Source organism: Hemiscyllium ocellatum, chromosome 3, assembly GCF_020745735.1.
Source record: "Hemiscyllium ocellatum isolate sHemOce1 chromosome 3, sHemOce1.pat.X.cur, whole genome shotgun sequence".
NCBI lineage: Eukaryota > Metazoa > Chordata > Chondrichthyes > Orectolobiformes > Hemiscylliidae > Hemiscyllium > Hemiscyllium ocellatum.
The window spans coordinates 78,516,565-78,531,499 of NC_083403.1; the positions used below are offsets into that span (position 1 = coordinate 78,516,565).

The 14,935-nt window shown below is 39.1% G+C and overlaps 1 protein-coding gene across 14 annotated transcripts in view; it reads right to left on the reverse strand.

Annotated features, from left to right (window-relative positions):
• The window catches only part of epb41l2 (erythrocyte membrane protein band 4.1 like 2), a 211,670-nt gene that overhangs the window by 108,526 nt on the left and 88,209 nt on the right, over positions 1-14,935 (reverse strand). For all 14 annotated transcript variants that reach the window (XM_060851227.1, XM_060851221.1, XM_060851149.1 and 11 more), the window contains 2 exons: positions 12,987-13,504; positions 10,195-10,419 (listed from right to left, as the gene is read on the reverse strand). In XM_060851227.1, coding sequence (XP_060707210.1) covers positions 10,195-10,419; positions 12,987-13,490 — 729 coding nt within the window. In that variant the 5' untranslated portion in view covers positions 13,491-13,504. The remainder of the gene's footprint in view (positions 1-10,194; positions 10,420-12,986; positions 13,505-14,935) is intronic.

The following is a 14,935-nucleotide window of genomic DNA, read 5'->3' on the forward strand; positions in this document are numbered from 1 at the left end:
GTTCGTGGAAGGTTTGAAAAGGGCTCAGAGATTTACTAGGATGTTGCTTGGTATGGAGGGAAGGTCTTACGAGGTAAGGCTGAGGGACTTGAGGCTGTTTTCATCAAAGAAAAGACAGTTGAGAAGCGACTTAATTCAGACATAAGATAATCAGAGGGTTAAGATAGGGTGGACAGCGAGAGCCCTTTTCCTCGGATGGCGATGGCTGGCACGAGGGGACACAGTTTTAAATTGAGGGGTGATAGATATAGATCAGATTTCAGAAGTAGTTTCTTTACTCAGAGCAACATAGGCGTGGAATGCACTGCCTGCAACAGTAGTAGACTCGCAAACTTTAGGAGCATTTAAATGGTCATTGGATAGCCATCTTGATGCGAATAGAATAGTGTAGGTTAGATCGGCTTCAGACAGGTTCCACAAGTCAGCGCAACATCAAGGGCCAGAGGGTCTGTACTGCGCTATCATGTTGTACATTCTCTGTTGTACAACTGATGCAAAGTATTGAACAAACCTAGATCGCTGTTAAGTCTTTAATCACTTAGAATGGTGTTACTTCATTCATGATGCAATATAAATTTAAGTTATTGAAGGTATATTGGGTATTTGGTTGTACCCAAATACCCTCTTTCAGACCGGGCCCTCTTGCCCTCACTTCCTATTCTGGTAGAATGTCATCCACTGAATTTGACAAATACAATGTAATACCAACATGAAGAACACATCCCTCACAAGAGTTCGTTTGCTACATTACACCAAACGTTGCACATTTTCTTTTGCCCAACAAACTGCAACAGATGTAATAACTATTGATACTTTCCTTCTACATTGAATGATCCTTATTTCACATTTAGCAGAGTCCGTTCCTTGTATTATCAGCTACCTTTAAACAAAGGTTTAAAAAAAAACAAGCCATTTGTCCAAGGCTCTCTGATCCTTCTTTTTGGGATCAATTCCAAAAGATCTTTACAACAAACTTCAATACACAAAGGACTTTTATTCAATTCAGCATAACACCCAACACCAGTAAGCATTTTTAAAAAATGCCTACTAAATTATAAACCATTATGAATCCAGGATTCAAAAGCAATGAATGTGTTGCCTTTATTGAACATTTGCACTGGTATGTTGCTCCAAACTTGTTTATATTGTCTAATCGCACAGATTGAATTTCAACAGACCAATTACGTATTCTAGCTACTGTTATAATTCCAAGAAATCAACATCACAGCTTATTAACACAACAAAAAAAATTGACAATCATACAGGTTATACAATATTCTGAAATATACAACTCTATGAAACTATTGTTCACTACATTATTAGTTAAAGTTGAAGCAAGTGTGATATGATTTGCTCTCACTGCTGAGCAATCATATGCTGGGATCTTCTCAGACTATCAGAACCTAATTTTGGTGATTAATATGCATTCAATGTCCTGTTAATGTTTTCCATTGCATAATTAACATATGCTAATCATATCAATAGCTTCACAGTTATTGATAAATCTCAACTACAAAAGTTTGGTATATACATGAAGTAGTTTATTGAAAATTATTTTGTAGGCATACTGCAACAAATGCTTAACATTAAAATATTCCAATAGCTGCTAATTTATATGAGATAAAGTCACACACTTGCACTGCATCAAAGATCTGTGCTGTCATTAGAGAAAAATGATGGGTGGTTTACTCTGACAGTCAGCCCACCCTCAGGCAAGGGGAGAGTTGAGAAGAGGAGTCCTTCAAGCCAACCTCAGCCAGACTGAACTATGTTCACAATATCTGAGTATGACATGGGACATAACAATGGTAAATCTGAAAGGTATTTGTCTGTTTTGCATCCTATTTTCAAAATTGACAAAAAAATCCATCGAAATCACATTCTACCTTCATATCTAAACAGCATAAAGGCGGTTTTGGGGTATCACTTGAACTTGGCGACAAATTACGTGAATTTGGTGCAGCAGTAGATTATTTATTTGTCAGCCACAATATTGAAAACTAAACTTTCTATCTACTGTGAATTGTGCAAACAAGATAATGAGCATTTGTTCCAGCATTATTATTCTATGAATATTCAAATAGTTGTGCCATGAAGATTGGAAATTCACAATTTTAGTTAGTAAACTATTATTAATGTCTTTGCATTCGAGTCCAGTAAACATATTCCTCATGATCAGAAGGAAGTGCGGACTGCAGATGCTGGAGTCTGAGGTGAAAAGTATAGTGTTGGAAAAGCACAGGTCAGGCAGCATTCACATTACTGATGGGGGGCTTATGCCTGAAAGTCACAGACACCTCCTCCTACTGCACCCCTCCGCCCCTCAACCATGACCTCACCTCCCATCACCAAACTATCCACAACCTCATCACCTCAAGGAATCTCCCATCCACAGCCTCCAACCTCATAGTTCTGCAACCCCACACCGCCCAATTCCACCTCTTACCCAAAATCCAAAAACCTGACTGCCCTAGGCAATCTGATGCAAATTGTCTTTGCCTGAACTTACCTCTTCATATCTCGACACAGTCTTGTTCCCCTTTGGTCCAGGAACTCCCCACATATATTCAGGACACCACACACACTCTCCACTTCCTCCCTAATGTTCGTTTCCCCAGCCCCCAAAACCTCATCTCTGCCATGGACACATCCTTCTGCCATGATGGAGGCATCCAAGCCCTCAGTTTCTACCTCTCCCACTGCCAACCAGTACCTTTCACCGACACTCATTTGATTGGCGGAACTGGTCCTTGCCCTCAACAACTTCTCCTTCGAATCCGCCCACTTCCTTCAGACCAAAGGGGTAGCCAGAGGCATCCCTAGCTATCCCTGCCTCTTCATAGGCTATGTGGAAGAGTCCATCTTACACAGTCACAACAGCACCATACCCCAGCTTTATCCCCGCCTGATTGATGATTGTACTGGCGCCACCTTGTGCTCTCAAGAGGAGGTTGATCAGTTCATCAACTCACTGACACTTTCCACCTTGACCTTAAGCTCTCACAGACCATCTGTGACACCTCCCATCCCCTCCTGGACCTCTCCATCTCTATCTCTGGTGACTGACTCAACACAGACATCTATTTCAAACCCAATGACTCCCACAGCTACTTTGAATACACCTCCTCCCACCCACCCTCCTGTAAAAACATGATCCCTTACTCCGAATCCATCTTCCTCCACCACTTATCTACTCCCAGGATTCCACCTCCAGGACAACACAGATGGCCTCCTATTTCAAGGACCGTAATTTCCCTCTCACGTGTTCAACAATGCCCTCTAGTGCATCTCCTTCACTTCCTGCACCTCTGGCCCTTGAATCTCACTCTCTCCAACCTCAAAAAGAATAAAACCACACCGCACCCAGTCTTCACGTTCCATCCCACTAATCTCCAGACACAGCGCATTATCCTCTGCCATTTCCACCACCTCCGATCACACCCCACCACCAAAGATATAATTCCCTTACCGTGTATTCTGCAGAGACCATTCCCTCTATGACTCCCCACCAACTAACCCTCCACTCCCAGCACCTTCCCTTGCCACCACATGCGATGTAAAACCTGCGCCTACACATTCCCGTCACTGCCACCCAAGGCCCCAAAGGATCTTTCCACATCTGGCAGAACTTTTCATGCACATTCGCCCACCTCAACTACTGTGTCCGTGGCTCTCAATGTGGCCCCTCTATATCAGGGAGACAGGACCCCACCTCATGGTGCATTTCAGGGAATATCTCTAGGACACACACATCAAAACAAAAAAACCCCACCACTCTGTGGCCGACCACTTCAACTCCCCCTCCCACTCCCACTCCCCCAAGGACATGCAAGCCCCAGGCCACCTCCATCGCCAAACCAAAGAAACCCGCCAACAGGAAGAAGACCACCTCATCTTCTACCTTGGAACCCTTCAACCACAGGGCATCAACAATCAACTTCACTAGTTTCCAAATCACCCTCCCCCCATCTGATCCCAGATCCAACCCTCCAACTTGGCACTGTCCACTTGACCTGTCCTACCTGCCCATCTTCCTTCCCACCTATCCACTCCACCCTCCCCACCTGCATCCAACTATTACTTTCCCAGCTACCTGCACCGCCCACCCCAATCCAGCCCTAACCCCCAATTTATCTCTCAGCCCTCTTTACCCTCCACATTTGGTTAATACTCAAAGTGCCGATTCTCCTACGCCTCGGATGCTGTCTGACCTGCTGCCCTTTTCCAGCGCCACACTTTGACCCATGAACAGAGGAACAACAGACAGGATGACTGCATTTCCCTTCTGGATATGCTCCTGTTATGGCCACAGCAGAAATAAATGACAAAGGTAGTCTCCTCAGCCCTGAAAATGAAGATCACCCCAATCCTTCTGAGTAACATGCTATGATTGGACTCTGGGTAAGGGCACCTAATTCATTAGGATTCTGGATAGACTACCTCCAAATTGTAGTTCCTGAGTGAAGAGGGATGAACTGGCTCCCATTCTTCACTTATCCTTTTCCTGGTTAATAAGTTAATTTTAAAAAGGATCCCTTCCTCATGAATGCCTTCTCCCAGTCTAAATGTACTTATGTTTTAAGAGGAGTCAGTTTAACCAGCCTTTTTTGAGTTAATAAGGGCGAGTTTATTAACTGCTATAGGTGAGAAAAGACAAGGTATATACACAGATTATTGGACAAGTGAATTGCATAAAACTCTAACAATTAAAAAGATGCACAAATCAATTTCTAGCATCTGGGAACAGTTGTTGGTAGAATGTGGCAACAATTAAGCTGGATGATTTTGTTAACTCTAGATATGCAGAATTGGTTATTATACTCTGAAATTCCATCCCTAAGCTGTTGCACCCCTTCACCTTTAAGACACTTGTCAAAAATCTCTCTCAATGGCCAAGCTTTTAATAACTCTTTAATATCTCCTCCTTTGGTTCCTCATTCAACTTTGTTCTGATTAAATGGATATTCAGGATGTTTCCCTACACTAATAGTGCTAAATCGAGCTGGTTTCCTTGAAAGGGAGGTTAAATTTTCTTTTTTAAAAAAGATTTCACACAAATTACACCTCTGCCTACAACCATATGCTGGTAGGAGGTATATCATCACACCACCACACAACATACTAAGAATGAACTGCTTGGAATGAAGTATAATTAAGTACAAATGTTCTTTATGATCATGTGTAATTATGTGATTTCCACTATGAGGCACACATATTGCAGGCAACCATCTTAGAGACACACTCAAGAGAAAAGCAATAAAATTGATGAATGCCACGTTGTTCCGAGCCGTCTTGAACATTTGACTGGAAACCTCCAAAAGAAAAATTTTAAAAAAAAAAGAGATTTGCAACATTAAACCATTGACTGTAGAACAGATCCATCTTCCTAAACATATTCTGAGTATACCTACAACAAAATGGACTGAAACAGTTCAAGACGACAGCTCACCACCACCTTAAGGACAACTAGGGATCTGCAATAAATGCTGGTCTGGCCAACAATGCCTACATGAATGAATATTTTAAAACCTAGCAAGGGTATAATGCATTTGCAGGTGCTTTCCTGGAGAAAATCATCTCAAACTAAATGAGAACGTAAGACCAGTTCAGTAGCTGCCGCCCTCAAGTCTGGTCTGAAAGACAATAGAACATAGAACATTACAGCGCAGTACAGGTCCTTCGACCCTTGATGTTGTGCAGACCTGTGGAAACAATCTGAAGCCTACCTACCCTACACTATCCCATGTTCATCCATATGTTTATCCAACAACCAGTTAAATGCCCTTAAAGTTGGCAAATCTACTACTAAATACAGAGATGCTGAAAGGGAAGGAAATAATCAAGAAAGTGACAACTCCTACAGGTTAGTTTAGCAGTACAGTAGCAGTGAAACAACCTGAAAATCTAAGAGTATATGTCAATATAAAAAAAGTAAATAAAGCTTCAGAGATCTCCCCACCCCATGCCAACCACTGAAGGATTTTGCCACAACCTGCACATGCAATTACCTTTACCAAAGCATGCAAAAGAGTTAGTGGCAAGTGAAATTGGATGAAATCAGCAGCTCCCTCAGTAAATTTTGAATTACCTTTCAGAGCTGTGCATGCCATTAACCTATCCACAGCTCCAGAGGAATATGAACTAGACAACATAAACTACTTAGTAATCTTACTGGAGCAGAGGCCATGGAAGATGATCAGTTAGTTTATGGATATGGTGACACAATGGAAGAAGGATTGCTGACCAAAAAAAAAAGTCTGGCACAACTGCTAGACAGAACTCACCAGACAAACCTGAAACTGAACAAGAAAAAATTACAATCGAAGATGCTTGAAGCTCAGAGGTCACAAAAGATCTTTGACTAGACCCCAAAATTAAGTAGACCATTCAGGCCCTCAAGGCTGCTCAGCTATTCAGAAAGATCATGGCTGATCTGATTGTAATTTCCAGCCCACATTCCTGCCTAATCCTGACATTATTTCATCCTCTTGCTTAACAAAAATCTATCCAGTTTAGCCTTAAAATATTCAAGGACTCTTTTCAAGAAGAGAATTCAAAAGACTCAACTTTCATACAATAAAGTATAATATTCTATAAGCTTTCCCAATACCTGCATAACCTTTTGTAATTCATGCACGACTGTAGGACACTAATCTCTCACCACTGAAATTATATGCATTTTTATTCTCCCTGACAAAATGGAAGGTTTCACATTTTTCCACATTATATTCCAGTTACCTATTATCTTTACCCATCTTTTGTCTTCTTGTAGCCTCTTTAAGTCCTCTTCACAACTTACTGTTCAATCTATCACTGTCACCAGACTTAGCAACCATACTTTGTTGTTTTTCTAAATCATTTAAGTCATTTAAGAAATTTGAGGTCCCAACACCAATTCTTGTGGCTCACTATTGTTACATCTTATCATTCTGAAAAAGACCAATTTATGCCGACTGTTTCTTGTTGGCCAGCCAATCTTTTATTCATGAAATTATGCTATGCTGTACAATTTAAAATACTTTCTGGAAATCCAAGCCCGGTACATCCAACAGCTTCCTTATATCCACACCCGTGACATTCCTCAAAGAATTCCAATAGACTTGTTGAATGTGATTTCCCTTTTACAATCCATGTTGACTCAGCCTCATTACCTTGAACATACCCAAATGTTCTGCTGTAACTTGTTTTAAGATTAGCTTCTAATATTTTCCTATCTTTTACTGGAGACTAGAATAAGAAGAAATGAAAAAAATTGAGCTCCAATGAATCTAGCTCTTAGCAATTAGACATGCACCTTAGATACTCAGCAACCAATCAGCTCATAACTTTGCTGTGATATTCCAGTTTGATTTTCACCTTCTCTGTCCTTTGTCTTTCCTTGCAGTTCCATTCTCTGTTCCCTCCCAGGAATATGTAGCCAAAGGTCATGCTCTGTTTATATCCTGGTCAGTTCCCAGTGTGGTTCCTTGTAAGCCTGTTTTCTCGAGTTAAGTGTAGCTCTGAGCCTTACTCTCCATTTCGATCCACTCTGTCTTTGGTGTGTTTCCTAGCAGATGAATTTATTTTCTTACCCTCTCCCAAGCAGACTTCCAAGTACAAAAACCTTCTGTCAAACTTGCGAACTGCAATGAATATCTTGTAATACTTCGAAATAACATACATTTTTCTTCATCTGTGCTTTTGAATTAGAAATCAACATCTGATATAAAATGTGGCTGATACGCAAGTAATTAATGAGTATTAACTTGAAAAGTTAAATCTGTGAAATGTTTCACATCCACGATGACTCTTTTATAGAAACCCAAGGGAACCACTCCTATCCAAGTCAATAGAAGAATTAACAACATGTTACTTTTGTTTCTCTTTCCACAGATACTGCCGGACCTGCTGAGCTTCTCCAGCTTATCCTGTTTTTATTTCAGATCTCCAATATCTGCAGCACTTTGCTGTTTGATAACCTATACTTAGTAATCTATACTTTCCAACATTCTAGTTCCTTAAACAATGTGACCTGCTGGAGCTATGAACTGTCATGTTAGCATCCTGCTGAAAGAGGACACAAAGAGATGTGACAAATGGTTTCTCAGCATTGAAATAATAATAAAATGTTAAGCATATCTGTGCCATTTTTCCTCAGACAGTTCAATCCATATGTCATGTAAAGAACAATGTATTCATCAGCATATTAATGTCACTGGCCACAAGTTCTCTCATCTAACTCAGGAAATTGAATTGGACTTTAGTGTAGTGTAAACATTTAAATAATAGAACAGTTTTAATAGCCTAAAGACCAATACTTGGGGTCTGAGCTACCTCTTTCCCATGCCAAACCTATCACATGGATCATTAGCTCACCTGTAGCAGCAACTGCAGTTATCTCACCACCCATTATCTTATGACCTTCTCTGCTTTCCAGGGTTCTACATGCCTATTTCCTTCATACACACACATCCTTTATTTTCACTACAAATCATCAAAGACTACGCATTTCAGGACACCCTCTAGAAAACCCATTCTTTCTGGTCGACCAAATCAAGTCTGCCAGCTGCATATTCCAACACATACCCAATTCAAACACCTAAAATTGTGATACAACTATCAAGTCCCCTTCTCCTCTTCAACAGTTTCTTCAAGGACTTCATTCCCGAGCAAACTTAAGTTTTCAACAATAATTATTTCTGATTCTTCAAATATATTTACTAATATATGAATGATATTACATAATGCATCTCAACTCGGAACTGCAGACACAATTTAGTTTGAACTAAAATGCTTCCATTTTCAATAGCTGACTTTTCAGTGATCTGGACTTTATAATCGAAAAATGTCAGCCATTTATTACATTTTGCCATAGATTTTGTACCTGACTAGAAATCCATTTCAGTCTAACATCCTTTACAGGGGATCAGGGAGCTGTGTGAACCATCCAAACTATTGTGCATCTACTTATGCGGATTTAGAAAACATTTCTGAAGAATGCACAAATGCCTTTTGAAATAGTGCAGTCAATTAATCTCCCTTTCTTCAATGTCCTAGTTAAGGAAGCCCAAGATTCTCTTATACCATCTACCACAAGTCTTCCTTCTTTGGTCAATGAATTCATGAGGACTCTTACAATTGTGCACACAGCTGGCATTATTGACAAGTTCGTAATTAGGGCCAGAGCAATTTGGTCACTGTGCAAGCCAGATGCGGAAATAGAGCACATCAAAGTGACTGTGCAGGTTAACAACTCCCCTAATCAGATCATTTCTTGCTGGATAAGCCTAAATTGTTGGATCTGAAAAACGCTCAGTCTCTCTCAGATTATCCTCAAAAAGACAAGATATCTCAAAAGTTTGAATAAGTGCCATTATGCAGTGGAAGCTAACATTCCTTCAACTGTTCGCAAAAAGCAAATACTGACCACGCTGAACTTGCAATATCAACTCAGTGTTCAACATTAGATTTGATTCTGTGAGTAAAGAACATTTGCTAAATAATCCCAATTATGTCAATAATTCTGCTGAGAACCAGTTTAGAATAAGCAGCCAGGTTTACAGTATTGTGCAGTTGCGTGTACTCAAAAGTTACATATATTGGTACACAGAGCCCTGTTTTTTGCAGACAGAAAGGATATATATACACATATATACAGACATTGCTTGTTTCAATGCAACAAAATCAGTGACAGCCAATCTCTGCTTCATTCCTCAAAACAATGCCTTCACCAGAAGTAACCATTTGATTTAGAATGTAAGTAAAATTTAGCAGTTAATCACCACTTATCACTGACTGGTGCATTGTCTACATCAATACTTCTACTAATTAGAATACATTCACCATCCAAGCAGCATGTGTCTCATACAGTCTAAATGTTGCTGTTCCTTCACTTTGGTAATTCTTACGAATTAACCTAATGTGTAGAAGATGAAAAGCTTTAATAAAATGAATTTTTTTCTCAACAATATTAAAAACCTATTTGCTCTATGTCCACTCCAACTGCCTGAAAACCATGAAAGTTCTTATCTAAACATTTAAATATGCTAGTGTTCACATTCTAGGATAACTTGGAAGTGAACATATTAAACAACTTATGATTTGGAGGTGTACTCCCTGCTGTGGCAAATAAGTCCTACGACATCCAAATTGAGTGCATATGCTGTCCGTAATGCTCACAAAACTACTGTTATCATTAACTAAACTTTTCCTTACCTCAATTTCATAGCTGGATTCTGAACCATCCAACATAAGGACTTTGCTTTGCATAACCTTGATTTTTTTGGGAATTTTCAGAGGGGACCTTTTGCTTGTATCTTCAGCTTTCTGAGGGTCTTCACCTTTGTTACTTTCCTCCTTTTTCTCCTCTGTTATCACATCTGCATTATTCATACCAACATCTTTTTCCAACGATTCCACAATCTTCTCCTCTTCAACTGGCTGTAAAAGTGGATTTAAGTTTAATATATTTCACTAATTACAAAAAAATGTGACTCATCTTTAAGTCAGTGAATTTCAAAATACTGGTTATTTTATAACTGATATTTTATGCTTCAAAACTAAAACTTCCAGCAGGTAAAAAGGGAAGGCAAATGGAACACTAACCTACTTTTTAAAAGGAATGGAGTATAAAAATAAGGTAATCCAAGTCAAGAGTCAGTCAACATTTGGAATACTGTGAATAATTGTAGGCACCTTATCCAAGGAAAAATATACTGGTATTGGAGACATTCCCAAAAAGGTTCACTAGGCTGATGGAAGGACTCTCTTACGAGGAGATTGAGCCTGGACTCTCAAATTTAGAATGAGAGGTGATCAAATTGAAACATAAAAGATTCTTATGGGATTTAACAAGGTAGATGCAAAGAGACTGCCTCCCCTTCTAAGGCAGTCAAAGAGTCAGAGCACAGATGAAGCCCTTTAGCCCATATTACACCAATCTACCTGTACCAATCAGGCTTTCCAGGACTTGTCCCATAGCCTTGTATGTTATGACACTATAAGTGCTCATTCATGTACTTTTAAAAGGTATGACGCTTCCCACCTCTACTGCCATCCCAGATTCCCATCAATCTCTGGCTACAAAGTTTTTGCTTCCAGTCCATTTTGGCATCTTATCTTTTCTAATCCTATTAAAATCAGCCTTTCCTCCTGATTTCAGACCCACCCTTGACTTTTTCCATAACATTCTTGAATCTAACAGTTATAATTATGATCTGCAAAATGCTCCCCGACTGATCCCTCAACCACTTACCTGGCTTAATTAAGTCCAAGGCCGTCCTCCCACTTGTAGGGCCTTCAACATACCAACTTAAGAATTCAACTCTATTTAAACCTTTTACATTGTGACTACCCCAAGTTAATGCTGGACAGTTGAAATCACCTAATATTACCACCTTTATACTTCTCTGGAATTTGCCTGCATGATTTCATTTTTACAAAACCATGTTGATTTTGCCTATTTGTATTTTGATTTTCTAAACATCTTGGTGCTATCTCCTTTCTTTCAATTAGATTCCACTCCAAAATTCCTTTGCATCCATGGGCAGTACATTCTTCTCCTGGAGTTGTCGTCTCCCAATGAAAGATACCTTTGTTGAGAGTCATGAACTTTCTTAAAATATCTAGCACTGTGTCTTCAAATCTCCTACTTTATCACCTATTTTCCCCATTCACTTTAGGCTGTCTTTCACCGTCCTGTGTCGAATAGAGGTGTTATATTCCTGATTTTCCAATTTATCTCATTATAGAGTCAGAGATACACAACCTGGAAATAGGCCCTTCGGTCCAACTTCGCCATGCCGACCAGATAGCCTGAATTAATCTAGTGCCCATTTGTCAGCAGTTGACCCATATCCCTCTTAACCCTTCCTATTCATGTCTATCCAGATGCCTCAAATGTTATAACTTTACCAGCCTCTTCCACTTCCTGTGATAGCTCATTCCATGCACACACCACCTTCTGCATGAGAAAGTTGTCCCTCAGGTGCCTTTAAAATCTTTCCCCTCTCACCTTTAACCAATGCCCTCCAGTTTAGGACACCCCAATTCACACTATCCATGTCTATCAATGATTTTATAAACCTCTATAAGGTCATCCCTCAGGCTCCGACGCTCCAAGGAAATTCAGCCTCTCCCTATATCTGAAATCCTCCAATCCTAGCAACATCCTAATAAATCTTTTCTGAGCCCTTTCAAGTTTCACAACATCCTTCCTATAGCATTAAGTCTACGCTTCAGAAAAGATTAGATTAGATTCCCTACAGTTCGGTAACAGGCCCTTCGGCCCAACCAATCCACACCAACCCTCTGAAGTAACCCCCCCACCCCCACCCCCCCAGATCCATTCCTCTCTGAATGATGTACCTAGCACTATGGGCAATTTTAGCATGGCCAATTCACCCAACCTGCACATCCTTGGACTAAAATAACTGCCCAATTATTCTAACCTTGGCCCATAGTCTTGGCATCACAAGTGCACAACTAAATACTTGTTAAATGTTAAGTTGTTACACATGAAGATTGCTCTTAGGCTCATTATATGTTCAAATATTATAAATTGGTTTTGAATGATCCTGAAAAATATTTTCTTGCACACATTTTAGGTTATATAGAGAACAATTAAGTGTATATGTGTTAATTTTTATTGAATATTTGCATCAAATCAGATAACATTGGAAATAAAAAGCTGACGCATAGTCTTTTTGAAAGAAAATCAGTTAATTTCTAAAATATCGACCTGCCTTTCTCTTTGAGAAAATGTAGGAACTGCTGTGCATACGCTGCATTTGTGTTCTTAATTGAGATTTACAAATGTTACAATTTCTTCTTAATTTACATCAGATGAATTAACTTCAGAAATCATGAGTAATCATGGTTAATTATCACGTTGTAGGAATTTTTATATTTAATTCAGAAGTATTTTAACAAATTACAGATACATATTACTTTAAACTGCTATACTAAATTCCAGAGTAAAATTGATAATGTACAAGAATTTACTATACCTGTAACTCTCCACTGTTCACTGAAAGCTGCTCCACTCTTTCATCAATCTTAGTCTCTTCATCCACCTTCTCCTCTTTCTTTACTTCAAGCTCTGATGAAGTACATACTGGCTCTGGCTGTTCTTCCTCAACTGGGTGCATATCCTCAGCTTGAGGTATGTCCTTCTCAGCTTCCTTGTCTTCTGTGGTTTCTAGTGGGGATAGTGATTTTTGCTTTTTAAGCCATCCAGGTAAAAAACGTGACAGCCCTTTACCAACTGTCTGCTCCTTTCTTTCACTGCTAGAAGGACTAGCTTGGGCACTTGCATTTGGAGCTGGAGAATTTATTTCCTGTTCTTTCAGAGGTTGCTCTATGGATTCTGGCTGTCCATCATCTTTGACATCATTCTCTTGTTCTTGACTTATGTTGACAGGTTCTTGAGAATCTGAAGCTTCAACATGATCCTCTTCAATTTGTTCTGGCTCTTCCTTAACTTCAGTTAGAGATCCACCTTTGGTTGTCATGATCAAAGCAGAAACTGAAATTCAAAGAAAATTTATTATTTCACTGCGCTTTACAAGGAAATTTATATTATTTCATGAATTGACACTAAATTACAACTCAAACTTGATTTAAACAAGAACAAAATCTCAAACATCATTATTTGAAGACTCATAAGATTTACAATTGTCTGCAGATTTAATTTGAAGTTTAAACTGTGAGTATACATTCATGTAACCCTAAACTCATAATTACAGTAATAAAAAGCATTTTGCTAAAAAAAAGTTCTCCTCCTGAGGGTATACAATGTAGCAATCTCAGCTAGAATATTGCATAATCACTCACAGATAAAGAAAAAAAATACAAATAAAATTGTACAATATCTCAGTTCAGTAAATTAGTTTGAAATTACTCATTTATTGTCTATCAATTTCTCAGTGCCAAAGGACATTGCCACCATTGTGGTCATACATCTCACTTCATTTAGTTCTTTTTTAAAAATATATTCACTCGTGGGATGTGGGTATCGTTGGCTGACCAGCGTTTATTGCCCATCCCTAATTGCCCTTGTGAAGGTGGCAGTAGGCTGTCTTCCAAGCCAGACATGACCACACAGTTCTATGATCGAATGGGAGAGCTAATTGCCAGCTCAAACAGCATTGTGAACCATCTGTGGTCAAGATGTATGCATGATGCTACGTGGAAATATACACACGAACATTCTACCTGCTGGGTTGATAATTTTGAAAGCAGTGTGTTCTCTCCCAGCTATATGTGAGAAACTTCAGCAACAGGATATGTCACCAAGAACATAGCTATCCCCAGTTCTATAGCTATGCAACAGGAAACTGGACAATGCTTGAAGAACAAGAGTGACAATAACTTTATACATTTTGCTCAACCTGCTGTATGGCCCATGACATGGCTTATATACATTGCATCATTATGTGACTCTTGGATTAAATTAGCATGCTTCCAAAACAACTCAAAGTCAACACTTGGTAAGGTTATTCACTGGCTGAAAATCATATTATTAGTCTCCACTCTTGCTTTGATGTATCTAGTATTCAAAGCCATCATACCTTATCATCTCTGTCTAGAAGAACTATGCTTTGAACTGATGTTCTCTGAAATTTCACTATAGGTGGCAGCAAACCCAATGCAACCAGTAACATAATAGGCAGACCTCAAGTGCTGATTCAAAAATGTAATTCTCATCTTGTTCTCTAAGACATTAGGTTACTTAGAAGGAACATGCAATCTTTCTTTTTGGGCAGAAAGAAGATTAAAGAATTTTCTTTTTAGATTAACATCAGAGGACAATGATTAAATGCATTACCAGTGGAGAGTAAAACATTTCAATATAATGGTTTGAATTGAAAAAAAATAGTTGGGACACACATTTTGAACCTTTGACAACCAAAGTAAACAATTTCCTCCACTTATATGAACATATATAAGAACATAG